Source organism: Oryzias latipes, chromosome 17, assembly GCF_002234675.1.
Source record: "Oryzias latipes chromosome 17, ASM223467v1".
NCBI classification, from domain to species: Eukaryota; Metazoa; Chordata; class Actinopteri; order Beloniformes; family Adrianichthyidae; genus Oryzias; species Oryzias latipes.
Genome location: NC_019875.2, coordinates 30,541,868 through 30,557,712, shown reverse-complemented (window position 1 = coordinate 30,557,712; position 15,845 = coordinate 30,541,868). Strand labels below are relative to the sequence as shown.

Sequence of the window (15,845 nt, the reverse complement as noted above, 5' to 3'; positions counted from 1 at the left end):
CATTTGACCCGCTTTGCTTTGTACTCATTTTAGGGAGGAAGACCAGACTTTCTTCAGCTTTCGAGACTCTACTTATCCAGACTTAAAAGGCTTCACGGCTGACGCTCGCGTTTCTCCACCCCCAACCTTCTGAGAAGCATAAATCCCGCCGCCGCCGCCTCGGCCCGCCGGCTCTTCACCTTACATGGTTCCCTGTCAATCTGTTAGCAGCAGACATCCCTTCTTAACCTGATGAAGCATTTAAAAACACGCTTCCACTCATCAAACGAGATGAAGATTTAGCAAATGAAAGGCGAGCGTCTATGGGGGAGAATCTTTACGGTGAGCACATAAGGAGCTGCGGTTCGGCTTCAGCCGCGTCCCGCGGACCCGCAGCAGGTCCGGTTTGGACGCCGGTGCAGGCAGAGCACGTTCAGAGCCGGCGGCCCGACCCGAAACTCATTCAGGACGTCGTCTTTCAGAGGAGGCGGAACAAAAGGTGAAAATGGAAAGAATTCTGTCCAAAATGGTTTATTTTGTAAAGGGGCAGCTGGAGATGAGAAAACATGGTGCACTACTAAATAATATATTCAAATGTACATGACATTCAGAGGGTATTACAGTTTTCACTCCCACACAGTCTGCATTCCAACAGCTTCTCCAAATGTACATGGATAAAAAGTTTATAGAAATGTCAACATAAAAATGTCTCAACACAAAAACAAAAACTCTTGGGATGATGAAGTGTCATGCAGAAGGTGGTTTCTCCGTTAGAAATGGCCGATTGAATGGATTAATCTCATCAGAAGCTACAATTTCAGAGGATTCGACCACATGAACCTGTGAGCGTCCAGAGGAACACGGTGGCAGTCGGGAGCGCTCCGGCGGCCGCCGCTACCCGGCACAGACGGGAACCGCCCCATGAAAACACAAAGTCACCGCCCAAATAAATTACATCTGCCAACCTAAAGCAGGGACTGGTCGGGATGGGGGGTTGAAGGATGGCTGCTCTATAAGGTGAAGGTCTACGGGACGCGTGGGGGCCAGAGGCGCTGCTGTAGAGCCAGTAGAAAGGTCCCATAGTAGAAACTGCAGTCTTAACATGTGCCGTTAATTCAAACGCAGAGGAAAACACCCTTACACTCATCAATATGATGAGCAGAAAAGTCCCAAACCAAAGCTTTGAAGTCTTTATTTTTGCTATCGGAATAAGAAAAAAATACTCGAAAACAAAAATAAAACACAAAACAGGAGAGGGGGGGGAACAAACAAGTCCAGATTTAACGTTGAATGCAGAGAAGACGACTGCACGGGTTGGGTGAGACACTCCGGCATGGGGGGTATTTCCTGGAGCTAGACTATCCAAAAGTACTGGTCTGGGTGACCTACATTGATCAAGGGTTGTCCGTGGAGATGCCTGAAGAAAAGGCGGTCCAAGAGCGGCGCTATGTGCTTCCTGCGGCCTGGCTCTCCCCTCCTTCTGAGTTACCTGCAGGGACAGAGCGACAGCGGGTTGACTGCAGCGGCCACACGCTCCACCACAGCACTGCTGGGTCCCATGGTGACGCATCTGTCTGTCTTCTGCAGCAACGAGACTCAATGCAAAGTTTGAAACGACGCACCGGATGGATCCGATACTCTCCAGAGCTCAGTCGACACGATAACCAAAAGCTCTACATTCACGAAAACCAACATCCACGGCACCAGAACCAGAACGCTGTCCAGGTCCTGAATGAACTCCAAGACTGGACTCGTGTGAGCAGATGGAAAGTCCTCAGATCCACTTTAAAGCTGTAGAAACCAGAGTCTGCAGAACCCGGCTCCACACCAGAGCAGAGACCGGTTCTGTCCACCTGCATCGACCACTGCTGACATTTACGTAGCTTCCTGCTGTCGGTTTTCTTCCTGAACCTCCTCAAACCTGGCGTCCACTTATTACCCCAGTCCTATTACCCCAGTAGTTCCTTCTGCCCGACTGGGGGTTAGCTCAAACGGCAGCTCGGGTCTGAAGAGGTCACGTTTTTTAGATTACTTTCACACTTATTGGAAGACTTTGTTCTGTTTGTTCCTCAAACGGAAAGAGGCGGAGCTTAAGGGGGCGTGTCAACCCCCTGTAAATGGACAGGTACGCCGATGCGTTCAAGGCCATCGTGGAGGCAGAATCCGCACAGGTGAGAACTGCTGCTGAGTAAACGTCTGGTGACTGAAAATGAGGGTTGTGCCGATTCCATCGTCCATCGTGACGTCAGTCAGCCATCATGATGGACGATACCATCGTCCATCATGATGGCTGACTGACGTCACGATGGAGAGATACCATCCTAATGCCACGCCCCCGCCACACTGCGAGTAGACGCCATAAGCCGCGGTTACATGAGCAAAATATCTTGATGGGATCAATGGTCGGATTAGAATTCAACCGTGTAGATGGGCCCAGAAAAATGTTTTCAGAATATAACAAACGTTCACATGGTCACACTTTTGGTCAGAAGAAATCATTCGCACATCCGCAGTAGTGTTGGAAATATTGGAAGAGGAAATGAGTTCCACTGAGAGGCTACATACATAGATATCTGGCAGCTCCGTAATAAACGAGATGATCTTCTAAACGTGCTTTTATTAATGAGCGCCTGTTCGCTCATCATTTTAATTCTAATCCGTGTGGTCAGTGCTTTTTCTGTGGAAGAATGGAGCTGGAAGAACGGTTAGATGAAGGCTAACACGCATTAACAACATTTAGCCTTTGATGAACATAAATCCATCTTGGCTGCACATAAATATGTGGGAATAACATCAGCCTTTATTTAGTCGGGACACGACTGGAAACACAAATCCTCGTGATTGTTTGAACGGTTTCTAAGGACTGAGCCACATTTCTGCTTTGAAGCTCACACACCGCCCCAAAGCCGCTGTGTGTGCTGGAAGTCCGAGCTCTGCCCGGACACACACTTTTACCGGGAGACCCGGTTCTCCTGAGTTCAGTAGCTCGTTCACCTAGAGCTGCGGGACGGATGGCAGTCCGAAGTCTCCCACAAATAGCGCACACGTAACAAAGCATCCTCCCTTCCCCTCAAACACAAAGTCCGTCTGTTCTGCTCAGAGACCCGTCGCTCGGTCCAATCGAGTGCAGGAGCGGACTTCTTCTTTTCCATTTTTGTTTTGTTAAAGTCACTTCCCTCAGTTCATAATGGATCATCGCAGATGAGTCATTAGTTGGGGAAAAAAATGATGAAGTAATGAAATAAAATAACGAATAATAATTATATAATAGAGAAAAATTACCCCCCCCCCCCCCCCCCCGACTATATCATTGTCCATCACGATGGTTTACTGCAAACATCGTCAACTGACAATTTAAGGGACATCGTCCAACCCTACTGACAATAACAGTGGCCTGCTAAGGTGAGAACAACCGTGACTTTGTAGACAAACTCTGTACTGTTGATGGAAACAAACACGATACTGTTGATGTAAACAGTCCAACTAAAAGCTGGAAAAACTCAAGAAAATCTGCGTAATTCACCGACACTCGTCTCATTTTCCTCTTTAAACCGTATTTTCTACAGAACATCTGTCTGCAGTTTGTCGTTTCCTTTAAAGTCCAGCTCACGGCAGATGAACTGCAGTCAGCTGCATGTAAACAGAGAGCTCGCACATGTTTGGGGTCTGCCCCCGTCAGCTGATCAACACTCACTGTTTGCCTAAAAGCAGCAGGAAGACAAAAGAACCTGAACTCAAACCAAACAGGTGAAGGTGATGAAGGACTGATCCCTGACCTGCAGCAGGAGCAGAGGCTGCAGCAGACGCTTTGTCCTCTTCGTCGCTGTCGTCTTCGTTGGACTGTGGTACCTCTGCGTCAGGGATGGTCGTCGTCAGGGCCTCCGTTTCCTGCTCCGCTTTGCTCTTCAGAGCCAAGATCCGATGATGTAACGCAGCAGCCAGCTGCCCGATGTCTTTAGAGCTACCCTATAGGGGAGCAGCACATGCGTGTTCTCATGACACCGCCTCTTACACGTGAATCACATGGCCTCACTGCCCTGCATGCATCTGAGGCCAGTGTGATGTCAAACATGTGTGTTTGTCATGGACAGAAGCTCCGACCACCAAGCGGTTGAAGGTGGAGGAGCTTCATGTCAAACGGCATCAAACATCAGCGGATTCGATCTATTTTTCCAAATCCAATCCTCCAGAACCACCAAAAGCAGATCCACACACCGATATTAAGAAGACCTTGACGCCCTGGTCCTCCGTGTCCATGGCAGTGATTCGCACGCTCTTCTCGCTGGCTTTGTCCACCTGCATCTGCGGCCAGAGTTTGGTGTTGAGGATCAACCGCAGGCTGCCCTGGGTCCTCATCACTGCCAGAGGCGCATGCAAAAACAGACACGAGTGTTGAAATCCTCCCGCCACATGCTGGAGAGGTTAGTCCATGTTTAAGAGCTCTGACTCTCAATGAAAACACAAAACCGTCGGGAGGATTTTTCTGTTATGTAATCTGTGAGCTAGACATAAGTCAGGGAAAGTTAAACAAAAAGAATATTTACAATCACCTTGAAGTCTAAAATATGGTTTGAACTGGACATAATCAGGTTTTAAATCACTAAAGTAAAAAGCTTTACTTGTAAATTGTTTTCATTCCTTACTACAACATTCATTCTTTCTGTAATGAGAACCAGCTCTGAGCTCTTGGCCCACAACCATCAGGCTGTAAAGGAGCGTTTGATCTCTGAGGCAGGATGGGTCTCGCTGCAGCGCCCCCTGCTGGTCACAGCCGGCCTTACAACAACACATGGGTCTGAGCCCTCAGAGGTTTCTGGATTCACCGATGCTTCGCCCAGCACCACACCAGCAATCCTACATCATGAGGGTGTAGGAATGACCCCCACCCCCCACCCCCTAGTATGGTTTTCATTCAAAACTTTTACGCTGAAGGTCTCAAAAAGGGTCTCAGCTTTGAAATATGTTATGACAGTTATTTGGTGGGAATGAATGTTTGGAACACTACTACTTCAGTGGAGCTAATGTTAGACATTTTTTACATTATTTTGTCTTTGCATTTTTTGGATTTATATATTTTTACTAACAAGAGTCAGAATTTGTTGGTAAAGTCCGAACCCCCTCTGGAAGTAGCTCCCTTGACTTCTGCCAGAGGTTTACCTAGGCGGGACTGTAGGGCTCCATCTTCTGTGGAGGCCATGTCGTTGAGTCTCAGCAGCCCTCGACCTCTCTCTATCCACGACTGAGCTTTCTTCTCAAAAACGTACAACTTGCATTGCATCTGCAGCAAAGGCAAACAAACAAAACCTGCATCAGGGTCTGCAGTCCAGTCGGGCTTCCACCCCAGAGCGCTTCTCACCTGCAAGACGTTGCTTTCTGACTCCTCTCCAGTTTTCACGTCGACTTTCTCTAAGACGCACTTCTTGGCTGTGGCTTTGGTGTAAGCTGCTGCAGACTCCTCCAGGGACTCGGACACACTGTTGACTACACACACAGGAGGGCGTTCAGCCTCATCTGAAGGTCAACAAGAGTTTAACTTCAGATCAAAGACGGACATGAAAGCATCTTTCTAGATCCACACCAATGAAAAATGTATGTGTTCTCGTAGCATTTTTCTGATGGTAGAAATAAAGACAAGATTAAAACTGCATTTCTCAGTATTTCTGTAAATCGTTGTGAAACAGGCGCATATGAAAAAAAAATGCATGTGAAGCAGAAAATACGCTGGGCGGGGCCACAAGCTCCCAGCTCCGCCCCTTTCTGATGCATCCACTTTTTACAGTATTGCCACTGTTTTTGTTGCACCGCTAATGAGACTGGGGGTGTGAGGGGCTGTAAACAAAGAGCTCTCAGCCACAGACACAGGGAAGGGGGGGGTACAGGGTTGCTCCGCACCAACTTTCCCGCCCACAACTCCGCCCTGCAGAAACGATGTCCTAGAAAATCGATCTGAGTTTTTAGATTTTAGCTAAAAACTGCATGTTCCCGATGAAAAGACCACTTTGAAAACAGATCCAAGGATGATGGAAGACGACCAACTTAGGAAAAACTAAAATCCTGTGAATCCTCTAAACACTGGAGTCGCCGCCAGCGACATCAAGATAAGATGCTTTGCCATCGTTAGCATGAATCAGCTGATTCATGCTAACGATGGCGTTAACGGTAGTTGGAAGAACGTCAACACTGGCCCTACAGTTCTGGTGATCGGTAAGGATCCTGTAATTGACATGTGTTCGTGTGGTGGTGGTCAGTCACATGACCTCAGAACCGTCAGGCCCGTGACGGGGATGAAGTCATACATGCAGCATCTTTTCAGACAGCGGAGGCTTTTCCTACCTTTGTCTGTGGCTGTTTCCTGTGAGGGAGACTCTGAAGCAGGAGCAGCACAAACATCTTTACTTTCCTCACTGGATGCCTCTCCTTTAGGAGGACTCTGGAAACACAACAGCCATCATCACACGGGTTTCTTCTGAGGCAAAGCGCAGTTTTTCTGCGGAGCAACACTCACCAGAACCCGTTCAGACATATTCTGCCCAAACACAAACTTGGCTCCACTCTCTCCACTGTTTGAGGCATTTTTTGAACTGAAGTGGGAATGAAAACACGCCGGTTAGAGTTTCAAATAAAAGAATCATAAAAACAGTTAGACCTCCTCACCTTGGGGTGGAGATGTACTGTAAGAAATAATTTGTGCTCTCTGACTGACAGTCCGGTAGCAAACTATCCTTTGAGTTTTCTTCTGTGCTGCTGTTGTCCAACTGTTGGATGAAGAAGAAACATTAGGGATTTATTCACACAAACGGACACATTCATGTGTGTCATACATGCCAATATTCAGAGGGAAATCTAAAATAAACAACCCACACGCATGTATGTCAACATCAATGTGTCCCATAGGTTTACAGGTGAAAGACAAACAGCCCACCTTTGCTCTGTCTTTGATATTCTGACCAAACACAAACGATAGAGCTACAGATTTCTCGTTTTCTCTCCCGTCTTCATCTTTGCTGCCACTCTCTCCATCTTCCTGATTTTCAGGTTTCTAAAAACAGAAAAAGCATCAGGATTCATTTCTGTTCAGAGTCTCTTAAAACCAAACAGTCTCAGTTTTCATTTCAGAACCCAGTTCAAGTGCAGGTGTGGTTCTGCCAGAATGGACCCAATGGCAGTTCTTCTCAAATCTACCATCATTAACTCCATCCTGCTGTCACCCCAGAACCACAAAGCACTGGTTCCACAAACTCATCCTCCTCTCAGGATCTTCATCACAGTCAGAAAATGTACCAACATTTTTCAGAAATTATCCTTTTTTTTAAGACTACTGATGGTTTAGAAAGCAAACATTAGTCCTGAATGCTCCAATCATTTGGATGACAAGAAAAAGTCCAGATAAACAAACATCTGCCTCCTTGGACAGCTGCAAACACGCATTCGTCTTCATTTATTTCCTCAGTCTGTAGGATTCCTGGTTGATTCTTAAGTTATGCATGAATGATTTAGCGCTGAAACTGAAATTCATGATCACATGAAGGTCATGCTGTATGAAGCTAACATCTTAGATGCTCTACTTCCACAAAGACGCCAAGGTTTCCTGACTGTCTTCTTCTGATGGCCCCATCAGTCCAACAGGGCCTGACTTGGCTCAAGGACACTGGAGGAAATCAGCATGTTTTCATATAAATGAGCCCAATATAAAGCTAATAAAGATCGGAGCAGAAAACAGATTCTGTTCGACTCCACATTTAGGAACATTAGATGACAGAAAAGGGGTTTTAGCTCGTTAACACGAGTCCAGTGTTCCAGTATTTCCAGGTTTGTTATTGTGAGGAAAGAAGTCAGAACTGAACAGCATTTGCAAAAAACTGCAGTGAAAGTGGAGGAGTCCCACCAGCTGAGGAGTGAACCCCCTTAAGGAAGACGGCTCTGCAGGTTTTAGCTCTAAAGCCTTCCATGGATGACTCTATATTACTTTTTAAATCACGCTCTTCAGGCTGAATTCATGCTCAGCTGCCACCCTGGAGGCTGGAATTCAGGTCCAGGTGGACCAACCAGGAGGTGCAAGAAGGAGGAAACGAGGGCAAAGGCTAGAGAGAGGAGGATGCAGAGAGGGCGCCCCCTAAAGGGAGAAGCAGGAAGGGGAAAAAAACAAATTAAACCGTCTCCCCGTGGAGCGGTTTTATTTTCACTGAAACTTTACGTTTGTTTTTTTACAGGGCGCTGTGTTCTGCATCCTGATTGGCTTTAGACCTTGTCAATGGTCGTGTCTCCAGTGCAGAATGCGTCCACTTTGTTACATTTACAGACATTTTCCATCGGGATCAGATCTTTGTTTTCATTCTCTAATCCTGGACCTTTTTTTACTCTGTAGTTTGAGAGTTTAAATGAGAGAAAAGTGTGTAGATTTACAGCCTTAAAACATCTCTTCTTCACAGATTTCTCCTACTGCTGGTTCTTTTAGAACGTAACTCCCCCGATAATCTAATACTGTCATTCCAAATCTGTAAAAGTTACTTTTTGTTTCATGATTAAAGACATTTTGTAAAAACATAAACACGTCCTTCGTTCATGGTTATGGTGTCATCTGTTTCCGATGCATCGTAGCTGCTTTTCTCTTTTACGATTTTTCTGGGTGTGGTCAGAGCGAGCTTTGGACAACAGCGCCCCCCATTGAGCACCTGATTTGTGGGGGGGGTTAGTCAGCATTTATGCACATTTTAACAGAGACTGTCCCAGAGGAAGAGACCCAGACTAAACTGAACAGCAGTCATGTCTCACCAGTGACTTGGCCGATGGGGGTGAATGATCTTTGTTATTCAAGAAGAGCGACGGAGTCACAGACGCTCCATCTGATGTCTTTTTCACGCCATTGGTTCCACAACTGGAATCTAAAACCGTAGAAGGAATGTTAAAATGACCACCGTCGTTTTCACAGAGTCTGACCATCAATGAATGAAGTTTCTGCAGAGACTGAAATCCTTTAGCATGACTTTCTGCAACTTTGAGAACATCTTAACCATCTTTCACTACTTTTTAGAAAAGTTTCTGGTTTTTCCACTAAGAGACATTTTACTTATGACCTTTACAGATGTAGTAGATAGCCAAATACTTAGAAAATATTTGATTTAACACGGCACCAATCTATTCTTTACCGACACTTGAATAAAAACTTAATGAAACGTGACGATTTGGGGAAATATTTGAATGATTAAGTTAACGACAGGACATTTTTTAATAGAGCCTACATGAAATGTTCAGTAACCTGAAAGCCATTCATTAATAATTAGAAGATGTTTTTTTCTTGAGTCTTCACTCTTAAGCTGACTTCTAAAGCACTGTCATAACACGCGAGTGTCACAGGTCACAGGTTGTGAGGATAAACTCATTTTTAAATTCCTTGTATATTTTATTTGAACAAAAGGCCTGACTATCAGCGGTTATCATTAATTTATGAATAAGATTTTCTTTATCTACTACGGACAAGCTCTATATGCTGCACATTCTCAAACTCCCCTCAGAAATACAGTGCAGAGCTTCACCTGAACACTGAGTGTAGGCTAGAAGGGATTTTACTGTTTAATGCAGTCAAAGTGTAAAATGTACTCACTTGACTCTATATGTGATTTGGAGGGTGGAGCTTGGAGAACGGCGGGGCGGAGGACACTGCGTTGCTGTTCCTTGGGTTTCTGACTTGGGACGCCTATAACAGAGATTGGGATGTTTGGGATGTCTAAGTTCAATAAATACATAACCTAGCCCCTCCCCCTTTTTGCAGGATCTGTGTGACGTTTGTAAGTTGGAAGTCAAAGTACTTTCTATGCTAGTAAACACATGTAGAGCATGAGGTTACCTGAACTGGGGGCTTGTCCGTGTATTAGAGTCGGTGGCTTTAAGCGGAATCCCACAGGTTTCTCTTCTGGTGAGACAGCATGAGAGAAGAAAACAAATCAGGAGAAAAACTAGTGGAGAATAGCACAGTAACATATAATAGACATGTTCTTCCCCAACCACAGGTCCAGTTACCACAGCAACCTCAAGAGAGGCCGATGAGTTGTGTAGCAATCCAGTTCTTGTGCAATGGCATGGCAGCCTCTCTGGCGTCGGATCTATTTCTACTTTTGTCTTGCCAACTCTCTGGCTTTATTAGCTTGCATGACCTGCTCTAATCTGTGGCGAAGCAGAGAGCGCCACAGCAAAGGAAAAACAGTCAGGCCTGGTACAGGTCGGTGGTCAATAACGCTCCATCAGGTTAACGTGGAGTGTACATTCAGCTGGCAGGACACGGGCAGATAACGACCCCAAAGTGGTTTGTACTCAACACTTTTGTGGGAGCAACAAACATAATGTACTTTGCAAAACACAGAAATGTGGTAAATGCTGCGTTTCCCTTTTATGTGGTCACATTTGATCTGCCGCCGTCCAATAAATACCATCCTGCTGTTTATTCAGCTTTAAAAATTTGGCCTACATCCAACTCCCAAATGACCCGATTTTACTCCGGTTCCTCATCCTACCGGGCAGTTTGACGGTGCAAACACACAAATCCAACAACGTTTAGAAAGAAGCTCCCCAGAGCTGTAAAAAAAACGATTTACAGGAGGAATTGGTGCTGATCAGTGTGTCTGATCTGTTGATGTAAATCATTCAATCACGTGATCTTGTTGGTGTGTTTTTTCTCTGTACTTTTGTTTTTAAAGCAGTGAAATGTGACATGAATAATGTTGGATTTTACCAAAAGCACAGACTCTTCTGCAGGCAGACGTCTGTTCTGTTCATGCATGGAAAACCTCCTAAACTACAGTCTTGTTCTACAAATTACTCATCCTTAGGTTAAATATCAAGCCTGTTGGCTTTTAAATATTCTCTGTTCATATCAACTGGGGATGTAGGGAAAATCAATTTGGCGATATATTGCGATTTTTGTATCGATTTAAAATGCTGTCCAGACGACATTTATTTAATTATTGATGACCGTCCTTAAGCGTCTGGGATGGGTACCGAACCGAACCTCTGTGCCACGTTGTTGCCATATAAAAACGCAGGTTGTGGTGATTTTTAGAGGGCTCCAGATGAGAACAAGTCTCACATGTATCGCGATACGCATCGCCAGACTCGTCGATACCCACCCCTAATATCAACAAATGAATGAGTTGTCAAAAAGAATTACATTACATTTTCTCGCCTAACAGATTTTTTTTCTGTGTAATTTTATTTATTTATTTTTTCTGCGCCACGATTGGCTGTAGACCATGTCAATCAATCTCGGTGAGGTGTTTTCTGTTCAGAATCCGTGCAGTTTGCTGCATAAAAATAAATCTTCAATCATGATCACTTCTGTGTTTTTATTCTTTAAAACTGTTCGTATTCATCTGTGAAGGTTTGAACTTTGAGTTTAAACAAGAGAGAAATGTGTGAGAATGTCTGTCTGAGAAAAGTCTATAGTGTGTAGTGAGGAGTTTTACTGCCTTAAAACATATAGAATAATCCTACTTTGTGGATTTTGTTCATTACTGATTGCTGGACAATTTAAACATGTAGTTGTAGAGTTAGATAAGCTAATTCCACATGAAGGAGGATCCCTCCTTCATGTGGACACCCCTGAGGTTTCTCCTTTTTTCCAGAATCCGTTTATTTTTAGAAGTTTTTCTTTACAGAGAAGGAGGGTCTAAGGTCAGGGATGCTTAGTTTAGTTTATTTTAGTCCGTTTAGTTAGTTCAGTTTAGAAATTTCCTATACAAATCTATGCATTCATGATCCTTTTGGTTTTATGTTTACTTTCCAATTACCGGTACAAAGCCCATTGTTGTGATTTTGGGCCATAGAAATAAAATTGAATTGATTCGTTTTAGAACGCATCTGTAATGACAAACGAGGGAACTCCGCATCAGCATTACGTTACAATCATCCATCAGTAATGACATCAGATCCATTACTTAAGGAAATATTGACAGCTTTAAGGTAAAGAGAGCAGACATGCCAGCCTTTCACCAAACTCAACACAAACACTGCAGATAACCACGACTCTCAAAGCAGATATTGTTACATATTACACTTGAACCAAGAAAGTGTTACCATTACGTGGATATATAAGTGTTTTCTTAGGCTGGGCTATGCTAAAGAGTATTTATTCAGGAGAGAAGAGAAAAGTGGACCTTCTGAAGGCCTGCGTTTCTCACCTGGCTCAGAGTCTGAATTCCCAGTGGGCGACTGGCAGAAACTTGAGGGCATGAATACATTGTTCTTGGGAACTGCAAAGCAGCAGACACCGCCGTCAGCATACAAATCCATGCATAATGTGAAAACCAGAAAAAGAAAAGGCCATGCTTATTTACAAAATGTCCTTACCAGAATGTGGGGGCGGGAATGACGAGGTTCTTTCCCTTTTCACAGGAGGACAATAACTTCCCTCATCTTTATCTGAATCTGAAAGTTGTAGCCAGAAAAGGATCAGCAATCAAGTTATAGAGACACACAGTAAATGCAGACGTTTATTTGAGAAATCTTCTTAACCTTCTCCATCCTCTGCACTCGAGCCTTCTGCAGATCGCTGTCAAAGAGAGCAACAACATATTTAAATGGGTAAAAATAAATAGCAAACAAACCAGTAAGAGAAATCCACATTTTGTGTTTGTTCTTGAATCTTTATGGATTAAATAACTTTCATGATCATTTGGGTTTTATTTTGTTCAGATAGTTTTAACTCTATCACATGTGGTCCATCTGTATGTGCTCGTCCATCGGTGTGCATTGTTCCAAACAAAACAAAATCACAAAGAATAAAATATGACATCAACACATCCAACATAAAGAAACGTACCTTCTGAGCTTTATCTTTTTGGAAAACAAACACAGGAGGTGCAATGGCAGGCTTGTCTGTCAAGAAGAGAGGTAGGCTGGTCATCCAAGCACCAAGGACCTGAACCAGCCGCTGTGACTGAAATCTAACGTTTAAATTACCTACAATAAATTAAAAAGTGGTTCCCAGGCGACAGCCAGTGAACATTAAGATCAACCAATTGTTGACTCAACATTCATTACAAGATGAGCAGAATATTAATAAGCAGATATAAAGTCAGTCAGGAATTTCAGAAGTTTGGACCAAGAGAACAACAAATAGGAGGGTTTGTGAAGATGTTTGGAAAAATAACCACCAACATTTCATGACAAATACAGAAATAAACTCCCAGTTTGACTAAATGTAAGAACATTCAACCCTATGGGGGTCCAGATCATGAAGCTCGGGATGAAATATGGGAAAACAATTAAAAACAACCATCTTAATGTAAATGTGTATGACAGACGCAAACTTTGGGGGATTTTCGGAACACTTTCCTCACGTTCAGCGACACCAGACAAAGGTTTCCGTCCGAACCAGGCCCATTATACTCGGAGCAGGTGTAGCGTCCCCGCCGCGAGCTTTGTCCGGGAAAGCATGCGTGACAGGCCGCCTGGCTGTCCAGCGGGCTGCGCGGGACTGGGCATCCCGCACATTCATGACAGCCCCGCGGTTCATGACGTTAACGAGGAAACTGTTCTAAACCCAAAGCCTGCCAATGTGGGTCACACAAGTGTTGTAAATCCCCTTCCTAAACATTTACAGCTCATCGGGGAAAATACGATAACGAACGGCGGCGGCGTCTATTTTCCGTCATTCGTGAAGAAGACGCTGCCGGCGGATGCTAACAACTAGTACTTTTAACCATCTGACCCTTTCCAGCACATAGACGCCGCCACTGCTACAAAGCTGTGCATATGTAGTAGCTTACATGCTATGGTTAGCTTGCTAATTCGCTTCATCCTGCTTGAGTCATCTCTCCTTTACAACTCCCGCCACCAGAGCCGCTAAAACTGTAGACACACCGTAGACTCACGAAAACCACAAATGCATTTACGTGAAATTAACGGCCATTCTTCCGCAAACTGTTAACAACTCATAGCATAATGGGGGTGGGGGGGCTTTCTTACTCTACCCGCCTAAATAAGCGCTTCTCGATTCCGCAAATTGACCGATCAGCCAGACACAACGACGTCCTTCTGCGCGCTCTGTACCGGGCAGACCGGTGATGTCAGAACCTGTGCTTACGGTCACGTACTTAATGTGGAGGATCGTTTGGGACAAAGCATCCGGCAGGTTAGATACGCGGGTCCACAAATGCCAATAGAAAGTGGCTATTAATAGCCAAATGCTCGCAGTGGGGGGGTAAGCCGGCTAGTGACAAACAGCCAATCCAGGAATTAGCCTCAGCCCAGGCGTTAGCATTGTTAGCATGTTTGCTATCGTTTCGCTTTTCAAAACGTTCCTGGGCGACATTTCTCCGACGATCAACATTTGCGGGCGACAGAGCGCCTCCTCGCCGCTCGCCCTACTCGCGCAGCACCTGTGTGCAAACTGAAAATCCGCAGCGGAGGCGCGTTTTTTCCCCGTTTCTGCTACCTACTCACCTTCGTTTGCCAAGTCCGCCATTTTACTTCGACGCTCACACACCCACAACCCACCGCGCAGATAAGACGAGCCGCGCGGCGGAGCAGGGCCTCAGCCTGCAGCCGGCTCTCCGGGGCCTCTGACCGAGGGCCACACCGCAGGGGCCCTGCGAGAGGAAGACATGTCCCAGAAAGAACCGCAGGGCCAAAATGGAAAAGAAATGTCTGCGAGCTCAGTTAGACTATCAACTGTTGTAATTTTTCATATACTGTACCTCAACTTGTGTATTCTTGACAAGGTGCCTTTTTAATGTAGGGGTCTGTGAACTCCTTTTTATTGATTGGACCATGAGTCTGGAATAAATTATGTCTATCTATCCTAGAGCAGCAAATACAAAAAACATCAATGACCTACAAATACCAGCAGAGACTAAACACAACAATCCACTTTGTTTTGAACATTTCTGTTAATAAAGTTTTCTGAACCTGGTTTTTCAATTTGAGTTAAATTATCCAGACTTTTGGAGGGAGTTCCTGGTTCAGGTGTTTTGGTGTCTGTTCCTATTTGTAGTTGTTCATTTGAACCACATGAGGAACACGATGCTGCATTTGGGACTCCGTGCTGTTTCCTGTCTTTTTCTTTGTGTTTCATCATTCACACAGCATATACATGTGCAAAAAATATGACGGAAAATAAGATTTATTACAAGATATAATAATCTGAAAAACATTTACAGAAAAAAAGTACAAAGAAGCAAATCCAAAACTGTACAGAAGAAAAATGAAATAACATGGCAGCACTTCTGCAGTGAAGTTACTGAAACAGTTTGGATCTGACTGTGGTTCACTGAGGGGGGAGGACTCTATGAAAGACATTTTTAAAAAGCCCATAAAATGCTTTGATACACATTTCATATACCGTCTCCTTTCAGAAGAGTCTCTTTCCCTGATTGTGTAAATAACAGTGTGATTTCCTAAAGTTGTCATCGAGCTACAATGATGTTCAGTTCATCAGCATATGGAGTTTAGTAGATTTACACGAATGTTTCCCAGTTTTGATGTCAGATTCACCCAAATGTATTTCAAATCTGCATGACATACCTGTTTTATGCCACTAGAGGACAACCTCACTTTAGGTAGATCCAGGAGGGTTAAGTCCACGTGACCCCACTGCTGACCTAAAACCATTCATAAAAGTAGAGAATAAAACGTGAATTCATTGTTTTTACATAAATGTTTACATAGTACCTTTACTCAAAGCCCTCTGTTGTTTTGTGATACTTCCATTGAAACAGTGGTGTGGCTCATGTCTGAGCCTCTTTTCTCCACTTCTCACACGCTCTCATCTTTCTTTCTGTCAAAACACCTCCATCAGACATTAACAACACTCTAAAATCCTGCATAAATTAAGACAAAACAGTAAAAAGCAGAAGAAAAGCACTTCAGTCTGA

General features: G+C 44.4%; 1 protein-coding gene across 11 annotated transcripts; it reads right to left on the bottom strand.

The window, feature by feature from the left end:
• Window positions 1–494: 494 nt before the first annotated feature.
• On the bottom strand, window positions 495–14,587 carry ranbp3 (RAN binding protein 3). 11 transcript variants are annotated; one of them, XM_011487108.3, is made up of 17 exons: window positions 14,416–14,584; window positions 12,791–12,846; window positions 12,484–12,520; window positions 12,319–12,396; window positions 12,150–12,221; window positions 9,824–9,889; window positions 9,581–9,673; window positions 8,752–8,861; window positions 6,902–7,018; window positions 6,634–6,734; window positions 6,485–6,560; window positions 6,313–6,409; window positions 5,336–5,490; window positions 5,137–5,257; window positions 4,195–4,337; window positions 3,756–3,945; window positions 495–1,468 (listed from the first exon to the last, which is right to left on the bottom strand). In XM_011487108.3, exons 1-17 carry the CDS (start codon window positions 14,435–14,437, stop codon window positions 1,425–1,427), a joined length of 1,578 nt encoding a protein of 525 aa, XP_011485410.1. In that variant the 5' UTR covers window positions 14,438–14,584; the 3' UTR covers window positions 495–1,424. The 11 variants fall into 11 exon arrangements, with proteins under 11 accessions (XP_011485410.1, XP_011485412.1, XP_004079520.1 ...); XM_011487110.3 differs by having other exon boundaries at window positions 12,791–12,804; XM_004079472.4 differs by having other exon boundaries at window positions 5,336–5,460; window positions 14,416–14,581.
• Between the last annotated feature and the right edge of the window lie 1,258 nt (window positions 14,588–15,845).